At 41.6% G+C, this 16,126-nt stretch overlaps 1 protein-coding gene across 4 annotated transcripts in view; it reads right to left on the bottom strand.

The window, feature by feature from the left end:
• abcc5 (ATP binding cassette subfamily C member 5) overlaps nt 1-15,518 on the bottom strand; it is a 140,009-nt gene extending 124,491 nt beyond the window's left edge. Inside the window, exons 1-2 of one of the 4 annotated variants that reach the window (XM_043702368.2) lie at nt 15,263-15,518; nt 8,411-8,570 (exon numbers count right to left, since the gene is read on the bottom strand). In XM_043702368.2, coding sequence (XP_043558303.2) covers nt 8,411-8,570; nt 15,263-15,399 — 297 coding nt within the window. In that variant the 5' untranslated portion in view covers nt 15,400-15,518. Of the gene's footprint in view, nt 1-8,410; nt 8,571-10,526; nt 10,925-15,262 lie in introns of those variants that run through there. The other 3 variants (XM_043702371.2, XM_043702370.2, XM_043702369.2) reach the window with 3 other exon arrangements.
• Between the last annotated feature and the right edge of the window lie 608 nt (nt 15,519-16,126).

The raw sequence follows: 16,126 nt of genomic DNA on the forward strand, positions 1-16,126 counted from the left end.
ATACAGGCAGAGTGCCTGAAGGGTGGAGAGATAAATAAGAGGAGGGTGGGGGTGGGAAGAAAGTAGCATAGAGTACAATAGGTGAGTGGGGATGGGGATGAAGGTGATAGGTCAGGGAGGAGGGTGGAGTGGATAGGTGGAAAAGAAGGTAGGCAAGTAGGACAAGTCATGGGGACAGTGCTGAGCTGGCATTTTGGAACTGGGGTGAGGTGGGGGAAGGGGAAATGAGGAAACTGTTGAAGTCCATATTGATGCCCTGGAGTTGAAGTGTTCCGAGGCAGAAGATGAGATGTTCTTCCTCCAGGCGTCGGGTGGTGAGGGAGTTGCGGTGAAGGAGGCCCGGGACCTCCCATGTCCTCGGCAGAGTGGGAGGAGGAGTTGAAATGTTGGGCCACAGGGCGATGTGGTTGATTGGTGCGGGTGTCCCAGAGATGTTCCCTAAAGCATTCTGCTAGGAGGCGTCCAGTTTCCCCAATGTAGCGTAGACCGCATCGGGAGCAACGGATACAATAAATGATATTGGTGGATGTGCAGGTAAAACTTTGATGGATGTGGAAGGCTCCTTTAGGGCCTTATGTTTTTAAGCTTTTTTAGTCTTTCTAGTGCTTTCCTTTCTTGTGTATTGAGTGTTTCCTTCCTTTTTCTTGCTTAATGTTGGTTCGACTAAGTGTCTGATAGTTTGCTGGCGTTCTTCTGTGAGTTGGTTGTCTTTCAGTGTTGCTTCTAATGCTGCTAAGAAATCTAAATTATCCGCATCCTGGAAGTTGTAATTTAATCCTCTTACTGAGATGGCTTTTTCAGTGTCTGTTAAGGGTCGGTCAGCTAGTCAGATAAGTCACAGTAGAGCGAACAGCCAATGGGGAACTTCAAACCAGCGTCTACAGAAAAACAATACATATGGACCAAATATTGAACGACAGAAGCAATCATCCCAACACACACAAACGAAGCTGCATTAGAACATTATTTCCACAATCCACCACACACTGCAGCACAGAGGAACTATGCAGAGCAGAGGAAAATCACCTATACAGTATATTCAAAAGGAATGGGTACCCAATGAACACAGTCTGCTGATTTCTCAGCAACAAACACAAACAAGCAGACAAAAGACGTCCAGAAACTCTAGCCACTCTCCCCTACATCAAAGACATCGCCGAAATGACTGCTAGACTATTTAGACCCTTGGTACCATGGTAGCCCACAAAACCCACCAACACACTAAAACATCAGCTAATGGACTTAAAAGACCCGATACAGACAACAAGCAAAACTAATGTCATTTACAAAATACCGTGCAAGAACTGTAACAAACACTACATTGGACAAACAGGCAGAAAACTAGCCACCAGGATACATGAACATCAACTAGCCACAAAACGACATGACCCTCTCACACTAGTATCCTTACAGATAATGACACCACTTCGACTGGGACAACACATCCATCCTAGGACAAGCCAAACAGAGACACGCACAAGAATATGTAGAAGCATGGCATTCCAATCGGAACTCTATCAACAAACACATTGACTTGGATCCCATTTACCACCCCTGAGAAAAAGAACAGGAAATGACATCACCATAGGAAATAACGTCACAGACCCAAAGAAACCCAAACATATAAATAGAAAGCAGGAAACACCAGCATTGCTTCGTCCGGAGGCTCACTGAATACGTTATCTAGTAATATGACGAAACATCTGAAAATGAACCTACCAGTTCAGCAAGCAAACTTACATCCTGAATAGGTAAATGCATGACAGATATTATGAAACATGGATAACGCGGGGGGGGGGGGGGGGGGGGGGGGGGAGGACAGGAGGTGTGTGTGTTGATGGTTAGAGTCCACAGCAAATGGATCACAATTTAGGATATGTGACAGGCCAGTTTTGACTGGGATGAGGAGACATTTCTTCAGAGACCAGTGAACCTCTGGAATTCTCTACAAAAGAAGATTGTCGATGCCAAGTCACAGAATATATTTAAGAAAAACTATAAATTTCTACATCTTAAATGTGCCAACTGGTATGAGGAGAGCGCAGGAGTATGGCATAGTGATAGAAGATTAGCCATTATCACAGTAATAGTATAACAGGCTCAATAGGCAAAACTGCCTGCTCCCACACCTATTTTCTGTGTTTCTAATATAAATGAAGAAAGACAATGGTCCTCTTAATGACCCCTGGGGAGCATTACTATGTACTTTCCTCCCCTCTAAAAACCAACCATATACCACCATTCCCCATTTTATCACAAAAAGAAGGATGTTGTGGAACTTGAAAGGGTTTAGAAAAGATTTACAAGGATGTTGCCAAGGTTGGAGTGTTTGAGCTAAAGGGAGAAGCTAATTAGGCTGGGGCTGTTTTCCCTGGAGCAGAGGCTGAGGAGTGACCTTATAGAGGATTATTAAATCATGAGGGGCACGGATAGGGTAAATAGAAAAGATCAGGGCGGCACGGTGGCACAGTGGTTAGCACTGCTGCCTCACAGCACCAGAGACCCGGGTTCAATTCCCGCCTCAGGCGACTGACTGTGTGGAGTTTGCACGTTCTTCCTGTGTCTGCGTGGGTTTCCTCTGGGTGCTCCGGTTTCCTCCCACCATCCAAAGATGTGCAGGTCAGGTAAATTGGCCATGCTAAATTGCCCGTAGTGTTAGGTAAGGGGTAAATGTAGGGGTATGGGTGGGTTTCGCTTCGGCGGGTCGGTGTGTACTTGTTGGGCCGAAGGGCCTGTTTCCACACTGTAATCTAATCTAATCTAATCTAATCTTTTCCGTAGTTTAGGGAGTGCAGAACTAGAGGGCATAGATTTAGGGTGAGAGGGGGAAAAATTTGAAACAGACCTAAAGGGCAACTTTTTCACGCAAAGGGTGGTGCATGTATGGAATGAGCTGCCAGAGAAAATGGTAAAGACTGGTGCAATTAAAACATTTAAAAGGCATCTGGACGGGTATAATAATAGGAAGGGTTTAGAGGGATATGGGCCAACTACTGGCAAGTGGGACTAGATTAATTTAGGATATCTTGTCGGCATGGATGAGTTGGACCGAAGGGTCTGTTTCCATGCTGTACATCTCTGTGACTCTATGACTTTAAGATATAAATGCAAGCACTTTTATGCCATCTGTCATTTTTCAAATTTGCTGATTGCTTTATCCCTCCTTGTGGCATTCAGCTGGCTACCATATAACCATTCATACCTCATCTAAGCAAAACTTGGTTTCTGACAGTTAATCTCTCTATCACAGACAAAACAAAATTGTCAGGAAAGACCATGTTTGAGTTTTTTTAAAGTCACTTGTGGGATATGGCATTACAGGCTAGTCCTAGCTGCTCCTGAGGTGGTGGTGAGCTGGCTTTTGAACCATTGCAGTCCGTGTGGTGTAGGTAAATCCATAAGGCTGTTAGGGACTGAATTCCAGCATTTCAACGTGGCGACAGTTAAGAAACGGCGATATATTTCCAAATCAGGATAGTGAATGGCTTGGAGGGTGATTTATAGGTGGTGATATTCCAATGTATTTTCTGCCCTTGTCCTTCTGGAAGGTAGTGGTTGTGGGTTTGGAAGGCACTATCTAAGGATTTTTGGTGGATTTCTGCTGTCCATCTTGTAGATAGTACACACTGCTGCTACTGGGTGTCAGTCATGGAGTGACTAAACGTTTGTGAATATGGTGCAGTCAAGCAGGCTAATTGATCGTGAATGGTGTCATGCTTGAGTGTTATTGGAACTGCACACGTCCAGACTAGTAGGGAGTATTCCATCACACGCCTGACTTGTAGCTTGTAGATGGCAGGCAGGCCTCGCGGATTCAAGAGGTATTCCTTGCCTCAAGACCTGCTTCAATAGCCACGCTATCTATATGGTGAGTCTAGTTGAGCTTTTGGTCAATGGTAACCTTGGTTGATACTGGGGATCCAGTGATGGTACCACTATTCAATGTCAAGGGGCAGTTTTTAGGTAGTCTTTTGTTGGAAATGGTCATTGCCTGGCACTTGAGTGGCACAAATAAATTTTGATTTTTTTTAGGTGGCAACTTGAAGTGTTGATGAGGATAGTGCATTTGATGTTGTCTACATGGACTTTCACAAGGCTTTCAACAAGGTACCTTGTGACAGACTGGTCAAGAAAGTAAAAGCCCATGGAATCCAAAGTAAAATGGCATATTGGTTCTAAAAATGGCTGAAGGCAGGAAGCAAAGGGTAATGGCAATCGATTACTGGAAGTCTGTTTCCAGTGGGGTTCTGCAGGGCTGGGGCCTTGCAGTTTATAATATAAATTAAGAACGTGGACTTAAATGAAGCAATATGATCAAGACGTTGGCAGATGTCATGATAATTAGTAGGATGGTAAATAGCAAAGAGGAGAGCTGTAAACTGCAGAAGGATAAGCAACAAACTGGTCAGATGAGCAGAGCAGTGACAAATGGAATTCACCCCAGAAAGGTGGGAGATTATGTGCTTGGGGAGGGATGACAAGACAATGGATTATATGATGAATGATAGAACCTTGGAAATTACTGAATATCATAGAGACCTTGGTGCGCATATCCACAGATTCTTGAAGGTAGCAGAGGAGATGGTTAAGAGACATTTGGGATACTGGCCTTTATTAGTTGAGACTTAGAATATAAAGTTATGCTAGAACTGTATAAAACACTGATGAGTCACAACTGGAATACTGCATGTTATAGGAAGGACGTGTCTGCACAACCAAGGATGCACAGCCACTCTCCAGGATGCTGACTGGGCTGCAGGATCTGAGCTATGACAAAAAACTGGATAGGCTGAGCTGTTATCTTTGGAGTAGCGAAGTAGGGAGCACCTGATGGTGTGTATTAGATTATGACAGGCATAGCTAGGCTGGACAGGAAAGCACTTTTTCCTCAGTGCAAGGTATCAATAACAAGGAGGCATAATCTTTTACCTCTTATCTTAAGTTTAAGGGGAGAAATTCTTTTCACCCAGAGGTGGTGGGTGTCTGAAAATCACTGTCTGAAAGAGTGGTAGAGTCAGAAACTCTTGTAACATTTCAATAATATTTGGATGTTTACTTGCATTGCCATAGCCTCCAAAACATTTGACTAAGAGCTAGATTTGTATTGTCAAGGTTGGCTGGCGTAGACACAATAGGACTGAACAGCCTGTTTCTCCTCCTACATCTTATTGTCTTAAAAAGGAGAGCAGACTCTTACATTTAAAGCACAGAATGCAACGCAAGAAGTCTGTGCCACCATTCTACACTGATCTGATAATCCTCAACTCTACTTTCCTGTCTGTTTAAAAAATTAGAAGCAAAAACATAGGTTGCTGGAAAAGCTCAGCAAGTCTGGAAGCATCTGTGAAGAGAAATCAAAACCAACATCTCGAGTCCAGTGACCCTTCCTCAGAACTCACTCGACCAGAGATGTTGGCTTTGATTTCTCTCCACACTTGCTGCCAGATCTGCTGAGCTTTTCCAGCAACTTGTTTTTGTTTCTGACTAATAGAATCTGCAGTTCTTTCAGTTTTTATCTGGTTAAAAATCTGTTTGTCTCAGCAATGAAAAGTTACTGACCCTCAACCTGTACAATCATCTTGATAAAGAATTCTACACGACCCTTAATCTTTAAGATCTTCAACATCCACAATTCTTTATTTTATTACATTTGAAGATCCTACTTAGTTTCTCTATAACTTCTGTCCTTAATTCCCAAAGCACTTTCAAAGGCATCCCATCTGGCATTAGTTGAAACTCTGAATAATTTCGCACAGTCATATTGGCCCTAATATTTAATCATTGATTGACATTTATATTTGCTAATTTGATAGTAAAGTTTACCTAAGCCAGAACGCTATAATTTCAAGTGCCCTTGCAAGCCTCAAAAATATAACCTTAAGGCGATGCTCTTTTTTTTCCCTACTATGACCACATTTCGAGGCTTGAAATTATTGGGACCCGTTGGTGAGCAATGTGAGAGCAGACAGTTTTGAGAGAAAAGGCCTAATAGAGCAGGAGCATAGTTGTTGCAATTAGGGTACAGTTGTACAGCAGAGATTACTCCTTCTGAACTCATGACCGCAAAATTTCAGCTTGTAATCTCACTTGGAATCCTGATCCCCATGGAGGGGAGTTCTGCCCTAGGATGACCTTTCAGTGTCACACTGGTGCAGATATTGTTGCAATTTTATCTGCCATTCAGGTGGATGTAATGAGTCCAGATGACAATTTTCCCAAAGATGAACAGAAAGTTCTCCCAATTAGCTCAGAAACATCTGATCTTCATCTAGTACACCAAACCAATTAGTTTTTTTCATACTTGTGTGTGCAAATTCAGACTCTTTTGAAATTCATTAATGGGATGTGTCATCGTTGGCGAGACCAATATTTATTGCCCATCTGCAATGGCCCTTGGTAAAGCAGTACAGCGACTTTCTTGAACCACTGCAGTCTTCTTCATATATTAGAGTTGGTTCAGTAATAGTATTCTCATCGGAGGACGTATTGCAGGCCAATAATCGAGAATAGTTCATTGGAACAGCTCCAATGTTGAAGATGTCCTTCTAACAGTGTAATACAATAGAGCAGGAAATGTTCCGTTAACCACAAATGGAAAAGAATTGCTGCCATAGGAACACATCTGTTCAAAGTTATTACATCTCCTTGTATCCCCATCAACTTCTCAGAATAGTTATCTGTGTAACAACCTCCTAAACCACCAAACTTTTATTGCCTCCCTCACTGTATCAGTTTAACTTAAACTCAATTAAATGCAACAGTTGGATGCTGTCTTATATTTGTAGTCACATGAATAAATGTAGCCAAAAAAATGTAATGTTTTTCAACAGCATATGTTATTTATTGCTAAACCATAAACCAGATATGTTATATGCAAGATATATACAACATGAACAATTAAAAGAATTGGTACAGCACATTCTCTTATATAATGTTATATTCAACATAAAGCTCATGGATAGCTGTTACAATGTAAAATCAATGTGGCAGTGTGAAGAAGATGGCTAAAAGGCAGAAAACAGAATATTTTGGCCCTTGTTAGGGCCAGAGTCTATGTGAGGATCTTGCTCCTGTTGAGTCATGTCTGGATTTTAGGTACAGTACAGGGTATATTAGCATTAAAATAGGCAAGGCAAAAGTGAGGGCTGCAGATGCTGGAGACTAGAATCAAGAGTGTGGTGCTGGAAAAGCACAGCAGGTTAGGTAGCATCTGAGGAGCAGATTCCCATAAGCCCTTCATCAGGAATGATCAAGGGCTTTTGTCCAAAAGGTTGGTTCTCCTGCTCCTCGGATACTGCCTGACCTGCTGTGCTTTTCCAGCACCACACTCTCCAAGAAGGTATATATAAGTTAGGAGATTGAGCAGATTTAGAGAACATACTGTTTTAAATACAGAAAATGCGACTGCCTACATTCTAAACTAAAAAAAGAAAAGATGTACAATGGTAAAACTTGGAAGGAAAGAGGAGACAACTCCTTAGAAGCAGGAGGACAAGTTTATTATGCTGTAAAAAAAAATGCAATCCCAGACTGCATTAATTGGACAAAGAATACAATAGTAAATCAGAGAACCAAATCTCTACAAAATCAAAGACAGACAAGAACACAATTAAATTTATTATGGACATCTTTATAGAGGCTGAAAAAGGCATGCAGAGTACATTTATTTAGACTTTAATATGAGATAGGGGAAGAATTGGAACTTTTTTATGAGAACAGAGAAGGTGAAGATGATATCTAGCTGGGACGTTAAACAACAAAGATTTTCAAAAGGAAAGTAGAAGTAGCATGATTACACTATGAAAACAGCAAGAAAAAAAATTAAACTTCTTTTTAAATTCAAGTGCTGTCAGGACAAGGAATAGACCCATCAGAAAAAGTGGTGGAAACAGAATATATTTTTAAAGGGACATGAATATTTGTGAATACAGTTGTTAAAACATATGGACAAATGAGGATATTCCAAAAGCCAATACAGATAGTGAAGCGATTAGCCAAAAATTCATTATAATATAGAACAAACTTTGACTCGACTTAGCTTGGTGAAAGTTATATAGTTTTTAAAGTTCCCAAGTCTTATGCTGACCTATCTTTCCCAAAGGGTAATGAAAACATAGAACATGTAACCAGAGAGATTGACTAAAGTATTTTGATACATATAAATTTAAGAGGAGGTTAGAGGAATATGAGGGTCAACAGAATAGAGGGGTACACAGAGGTGCCATTAAATGAGGAAGGATAAAAGGAGGAGTCTAATATGGAGCATAAATACCAGCATGAATTAGCTGGACCAAATACCCTGTTTCTGTGTTTTATATTACATGTATAAAGACACAACAATTCTCTGTCTAAATATTATACATGTGACAGCATTAAAACCTCTTTACAAAGGAAAACATTGAAGTCTAACCTGTGTTTCTGTTCCTTCATTACAATTTTCCAAATGCTTAGAATTTCTAATCGCCATTTTACATGCAGGTTTGGTGATTTCATATTCTATTCCAACATCAATATTCTTCATGTTCACATTCTTTTGAAACCATCCCAAAATTTGTTGATGCGTTTCTGTGCTTTCAAGTAAATATAAAAGTAAAATGAAAATTATATGTAAGGCAACAGTTAAATTATAGACATGCTAAGAAAAAATGCACTACCTTCAAGTACTCAGCAGACTTGGCCACAAATGCGGAACATAGAAGTCAATTGATTTTCAGGTCTTTCACTTGACTCATGACTGCATCACTAGGGCAAACTGTTTTTATTATTATAAACATATCAGCCTTTGTCTATCCCTGTGCAAAAAGGGTGGTTACAGCACTAAAACTATAATTTTGTTTCCAGGGCTATAATTTTGTGATTCACCTAACCAAATACAAGTAGTAAAATCAGTGTTCACCAAAAATCTTCTTTTCTCACATTGAGGGTTGACCTGGATTTCAGTACATTTTGTCACTGGATTCTAAATGCAATATGGTATCTAGACACAGTACAAAACAAAAACAGATGCAGTACTTTAAAAGGCAAAGTATTTAAACTTGAGTTAATACAATATGCATGAACTATGATACTTGACCATCTTTGCCATATTACATCACAGATAAATCTATTTTAAAGCTCAACAGTTAACCCAGTCATTACTAAACTAGCTTATGGCAGGTTTATTCTGCAACCATTCTCAGCACTGTCTAATTCGTGAAACATTGTTCCTCTTTTTTGTTTTGTTAGGAAGAAACAAAGCTTTACAACACCAGTGGCCATTTTGCCCATTGTCTTCATGCCAGCTAAAAAAATTACAGTTTTTTCCCACCTTCCAAATCTTGGCCCATGGCCATATAGATCACAGCATCTCAAGTATAAGTGTTTCGTTAAATGTAATGAGGGTTTCTGTCTGTAACACCTGTCCAGCGAGATCAGTGCTTTGACCAATATCAGACTGAAAAATATATTCTTCAACTTCCCTCTAATCTTGCTACTAATTACTTTAGATCTATTGGCTCTGGGTCATGACCTGCTTGTCTTCCTATCCTATCAAGGTCCTTCATAATTTTATATGTCAATTGACTCTACCCTCTGCCTATGCTGGTCTAAAGAAAACAAGTCCAGATCATCCAAAATAAAAAGAGACAGTGTTAGACAAATCCAGCAATTCAGGCAGCATTTGTGGTGAGAGGATAGAGTTAATGTTTTGAGTTTAGTATGAGTTTTCTTCATATGAGCTTATATAATCTTTCCTCATAGCTAAAATTTTCCATTCCCAATAACACTATTGTAAATTTCTGTACCTTCATCAGTAAAATAATACAATTTAAGAGCAGGACCTTGAAGCCTGATACATGATTTAATGCAATCATAGCTGATCTGATTACTCCAGCAGAATCTCATCTACTTTGATAATCTTTCCTTATTCTTTTATGGGGCATGTGCGTCATTGGTAAGACCAGCATATTGCCTGTTCCTAATCGCCCTTGAATTGCTAGGCCATTTTAATGAAGTATCAACCATCACATGTACATCAAATGTTACTTATATAGAGTACACAATAAGTGAACCATACAGGTTATTACAACATCATTACTGAGACCAGTCTTATATCCCAGAATTAACTGACATTACGTTCCACAAATTATCATAGTTGGATAAGACCTAGTGTCTACAGAGCATGAATCTAGATGTCTTGATTATTAGCAATATCAATATTTCCCTTGCTCATCAAGGGATGCAAGGACCAAAACTCTGATTGTGGCCTAATAAAGATCTTATACAGTTCAGGCCTACCATCCTGCTCTTATATATTTTACGCCTGTGCCAGTAAAGGAGTGTTCTTCTCAATCACCCGATCTACCAATTCTGTAACCTTCAGACAACTATACCCATGTAATCCAAGGAGAAGCTTTTGCCCTCTCCACATATCATCACCAGGCAATATATTTCAGCGATCCGAGTATGCTGTTGAAACAGGTGTAGCTGTTACCTGCTGCTCCTCCTCCTCTGTAATTGCGCTGTTCTGATTTTGTGGTTTCACTTACCAAACAGTCCCCGTTAAATTGTGACGGGCGTGTATTTCCTCCCCCAAGGGCGAGGAAACTCCTTTCCACTTGAAATTCGCAGCGTTTCCGAACTGGTTTTTGCCCTCCACTGCCAGAATCGTTTCAGATGTTGTTTGTTTGCCCCTTTATGGACGTAATTTTATTCGATATTTAAGTCGACGATCCAGATTGGTCAGATTATATATTCATATATAGAATCTATTAATATTTTTTCTTTAAACTTAGTATGTCAAAATTATTATTTCACGAGACAAGGGGAGCAGAAAAAAAACTCTCTGCGATCCTTCCCATTAGGTTTGACGTCTCTTCCTTCCGAGAAATTCTGCTGTTGCTCGATAAGGTCTGAGTTGGGGCGGGGGCAGTGAAAAATCGCCGTTTGCGTCAATCTGCCGAAACCCTGGCTGCAATGCATGATGGAGGTTGTTGTCCTTTTCCGGAAGAGGATCCATGGCATGAATGGCGCCACGTGCAAAGAAAACTACATTACCCAGCAAGGGGAGGGTACAGGCATAGGTTACGTCACGGACGACCGGCTCCATCTTTACCCCTCCCATTGGCAATGAGAGCGGGGCCGCGCGTGGCGACGGGCTAGTGAGCGCGCCGGTGATTGCAGCAAATAAAAGGAGCAAGTGGGGGTGGTTTCTGACTGCATCGAAACGTGCTTGGAGGAGATGCTGCAGACCTGACAAAAACAAATACACTTCCTCCACGGAAACAAAAGCAGAAGTTACTGGAAAGACTCAGCAGATCTGGCAGCATCAGTGGAGAGAAAAGATAACCTTCGGGTCCAGTGAACCTTCTTTGGTACTGAAATACATGACTTTCTGGCAAGGCTGAAGAATCTGCATTTGGGGGGAGCGGAGAAAGAGAAGCCAAATGTTCAGACACACAAAGTGTGGCGATAGAAAATCATACAGCGATGTCGATAAGCTTTAATCAGTTTTCCTTTGGTTCGACGCCCAGTTAAATAAATAGAACACCAAATCTCCGCTGCAGTTGAAAGTCGAAATGTTTGGTGCTGGAAAAGTACAGCAGGTTGGGCAGCATCGGAGGAGCAGGAGAGTCGACGTTTCGTGCATAAGCCAACCCGATGTGTGAGCTCGGTGGAAGTCCCCACCAAAAACAACAAATGCTGGAGATCACAGTGGGTCAGAAAGCATCCACGGGGAGAGAACAAGCTAGTTGATTCTTCAGAGCTGAAGTGGTGTGGAGGGTGCAGCATTTATGCTATCGTGGGGGTAGGGTGTGTGTCTTTTTCAAGTCTGGCATTTAGACACCATTGTGTTGCCATTCTCACATTCTGACCACTTAACCTGAACTATCAACATCTTTTCTCCACCTGCACTCTACACCCACCCCACTATAGCATGAATGCTGCCCTCTCCACATACCAAGTCAGCTCTGATAGAGTCAAAACGTGTGGTGCTGGAAAAACACAGCTGGTCAGGCAGCATCTGAGGAGCATAGCAGAATGACGTGTACAGTTTTCTTCTGGGAATTCTACTGTTTGGGTTGGTCTTAATTCCTAGTTTCCCAAATTGGAGGTGGAGAGGAAAAGTGGGCAGCAATGACCCTCACTGTGCTCCATCTTTAATAGCCCCCTCCCCATCTGTGTTCTCACTGAGAGGTCACACTGATTTTCAAGCTTCAAAATATGGTTACAGTGAGAAAAATGTTTGGGAAACAGCTTTGCAAATGAAAGATGTTGCTATTGTGCAACAGGCTAGACTGAAGGCAAAATGAAAAAATGATGCTGTTTGTATTTATGCCATTTTTATGCGAATGTGAGGAGGTTTTTGAGCCCCTTGGGCCTCTTTTGTCATTCAGTAGGATTATTGTCAGAGGGAGGTCATGCTTAATAAATATAGTAACAAATCCTCATTTGTTTAATTTAGATGTGAACATTAGGCATGGTTAGCAAGGTTGCAGATGACACCAAAACTGGAGGTGTAGTGGACAGCGAAGAGGGTTACCTCAGAATACAATGGGATCTTGATCAGATGAGCCAAAGTGATCAGATGACGAAGAGAGATATTAACAATGAAATTCAACATTGTCTACAGTAGTTGCGATTATGTTGCTGGAAAAGCACAGGAGGTCAGGCAGTTTCCGAGGAGCAGGAAAAGTGATGTTTTGGGCTGGAGCCCTTCATCAGGAATGATTCCTGATGAAGTGTTCCAGTCCAAAATGTCGCTTTTCCTACTCCTCGGATGCTACCTGACCTGCTGTGCTTTTCCAGCAACACACTCAACTCTGATCTCCAGCATGTGCAGACCTCACTGCCTCCCATTACGTCTGGTATACCAACCCAGCCTTTGGCCTTCTGAGTAGATTAGATTAGATTACTTACAGTGTGGAAACAGGCCCTTCGGCCCAACAAGTCCACACCGACCCGCCGAAGCGCAACCCATCCATACCCCGACATTTACCCCTTACCTAACACTACTGGCAATTTAGCATGGCCAATTCACCTGACCTGCACATCTTTGGACTGTGGGAGGAAACCGGAGCACCCGGAGGAAACCCACGCAGACACGGGGAGAATGTGCAAACTCCACACAGTCAGTTGCCTGAGTCGGGAATTGAACCCGGGTCTCTGGCGCTGTGAGGCAGCAGTGCTAACCACTGTGCCACCGTGCTGCCCACAGTAACGGAATGTTTGATGACAAAGACCTCAAATTCAACACCAAAGTCATGGTCTATGTGGTGGTAGTGTTACCAGCCCTTCTGTATGCATTGGAAACTGGGACAATGTATAGTAGACATCCTAAATCCCTAGGGAACTTTGTATGTGCAAAAACCTGCAAATCCACTGTCAGGATAAGTGTTCCAATACCCATGTTCTCTCTCAGACCAATATTGTTTCTGGTTAAAATCAATCAATCGGCTGTGTCGGTTTGCCACATCATTGTGTGCCTGACACTCGGCTTCCAAAACAAGTTCTCTACCGTGTGATCTGTATGGCTAGCATTTATTAGAAGGACAGAGGAAACACTTCAAGGCAGGTAGATTTTCATTAGTTTGTGAAGGCTTTGTTTTAAAAAGGTCAAGAATTTTGCTCTGTCCCAAGTACAACATTTCTAAGAAGTCATGCGATTTCAGTCAACAGTCTGGGAGAACCATAGAATCCTGACAATGCAGAAAGAGGCCATTTAGCCCATCAAGTCTTCACCAACCCTCCAAAGAGCATCCCACCCAATCCTGTAACTCCACATTTACCGTCGCAAATCTACCTAACTTGAACATCCTTAGGCACTATGGGGCACTTTAGTATGGCCAATCCACCTAACCTGCGCAACTTTGGACTGTGGAAGGAAACCAAAGAACCTGGCAGAAACATGTGCAGACACGAGGAAAATGTGTAAACTGCACACAGGCAGTCACCCAAAGCTGGAGTTGAACGTGTGTCCCTGGCATTTTGTGACAGAGAAACACATTTAAGATAATTAGTTCAGTTTTGAATTTAGAACTGAAGTTTCAAGAACTCAGTTCAGAAGAACCTGGAGTTCATTTCAGAAGAGGACAGATTTTATCCTGCTATGGGAATCAAGATTTTATTTGAGTTGAACCAGTCACCTCAGCAGTCATGGTTTCTAGTTTCTGGAGCATCCAAGATAGAGAATTTGGATAAAAATCATCAACTTGTTAGAACTGAAAAAAATTAGACCATCAAATATGAGAAGCTCATACTAACGTATCTGGAAAGGACTTGTAGAACTGTCAACACAGTCCAAGTAAAAGAAACTGAGGAAAGACCGAGAAAGGCTTAAAAAGCTGAGATAGAAATGATAATTCTCTGGGATTTAGACTGTAATGGATAACTTTGGAAAACTGGGTGAAATTTTGTTTTGATGTTCATATTAAGACTTTTCTGTTTTCTAGCTTTATTTTTAATGTAATAAACTTGTGTTCTGTTGTCAAAGAACATTTGCAGCCTTGGGTGAATATGTTCAGTGACTAACTACCAAGCTGACCAACTTCAGAACATAAGCATATAATCTGTCATAGTCTTTCCAAGGCACTTAGCTTGAAGCAGCAGTCAGGAAGCCCCACAGCAGCTTCTGGGAGGCGTGGAAGAAAACAGTATCGGGTAAGCCGCAGGAACACTGCGAGAAGCGAAAAGATGAGAGATTTAACAAACAGTCCAAGTATTTTTTTGATATATCATTTCAGTTGCATCGCACTAAACTTTTGCTATAAATTTTGTGTCTTATGATCTTATACTCCACAATCACCTGATGAAGGAGCGTCGCTCCGAAAGCTAGTGTACTTCCCATTAAACCTGTTGGACTATAACCTGGTGTTGTGTGATTTTTAACTTTGTACACCCCAGTCCAACATCGGCATCTCCAAATCATAAGTTTATGATATAGTATTGACTCGAAACCTATTCCAGTAGTCTGTCATTCACTATAATAGGTAATATTGTAAAAAAATTTAAAATGTCATTAATCCAACAGGACTAGGGGATAAACGAACTGCTATTGACGATCGCAAAGACGTTCGCGAAGTAAAATTGATGCTGCGCGACCATAATAACTCCTTCCAACAAACAGGGACAAAATAAACAGACTCAGGCCTACAGGGGTTCATTTTGGAGGATTAGCACTTTATGTTGCAGCTGAGTTATGATTGACAGCAAAGGATTCCCTGCAACACTGCTGGCTGAAGTAGGAGCGAGAATGGTGAAGGTTAATTAAACCGTGACCGTATACCTGTGATGAATCGCTGTTTTCAGGAACTCGGTCGAAATGCTCTGGATGTCTGGGTTCTCGTATTGTTCACTTTTCAAAAGGGATAACAAGGCAGGCCCGTGATAACCCACCGACTGGCGCATGAGATCCTTGTTCATATTCAGGAGCAATTCAATTCCCGCTGACCAGACTCACTGGCATATTGCCTCCAGAAGTTAGTTGAGATGAAGTGAGAGTTACCACATTGAGCAGATAGGTAAAGCACAGCAGACATTTCATCCAGTGTCAGCGGCACAACACACGCCTGCGCAATGGCCACCATTAGCCTCCAGTCGCCGCATGCGCATTTCCTCCCTGCTGCGAGTTCCTTCTGAGTTTGCGCACAATGAACTTCTCTCCCAGGCAAATATTCTCGGTTGTATATTTTTTGTCTGTTCCAGAGTAAGACGCTTTCTTAAACATTTACAGGCCATATGTTTCAGTTATTGCTGTTAGGAAGGGTTCCAGGATGTTAAACTGATAATAATGAAGGAATGGCTACGTAGGATAGTCTGTGACTTGGAGGGAAACTTGCATTTGTGTGTGATCCAACACAAGGACTTGACTTCTGACAATGCAGTTCTCCCTCAGGACTGCACTAGGATGTCAGGCTAGTTTTTTTTCTACGCTCAAGTCATGAAGTGGGACTTGAACGCACAAACTGAATTTGAATTTGAATTGAACTTATTGTCATGTGTACCGAGGGACAGTGAAAAGCTTTGTCTTGCAAGCAATACAGGCAGATCACATAGTTAAGTAGCATAGATAGTAAATAATAGGTAAACAGCAGCAAAAACAAAAACACAGGTACAGGTGAATGTTAAGAGTTTGTGAGTCCATTCAGTA

The sequence above is a fragment of the Chiloscyllium plagiosum genome, unplaced genomic scaffold, assembly GCF_037043375.1.
Source record: "Chiloscyllium plagiosum isolate Xiang-an unplaced genomic scaffold, Cpla_swu_hap1 HiC_scaffold_13, whole genome shotgun sequence".
Lineage (NCBI taxonomy): Eukaryota > Metazoa > Chordata > Chondrichthyes > Orectolobiformes > Hemiscylliidae > Chiloscyllium > Chiloscyllium plagiosum.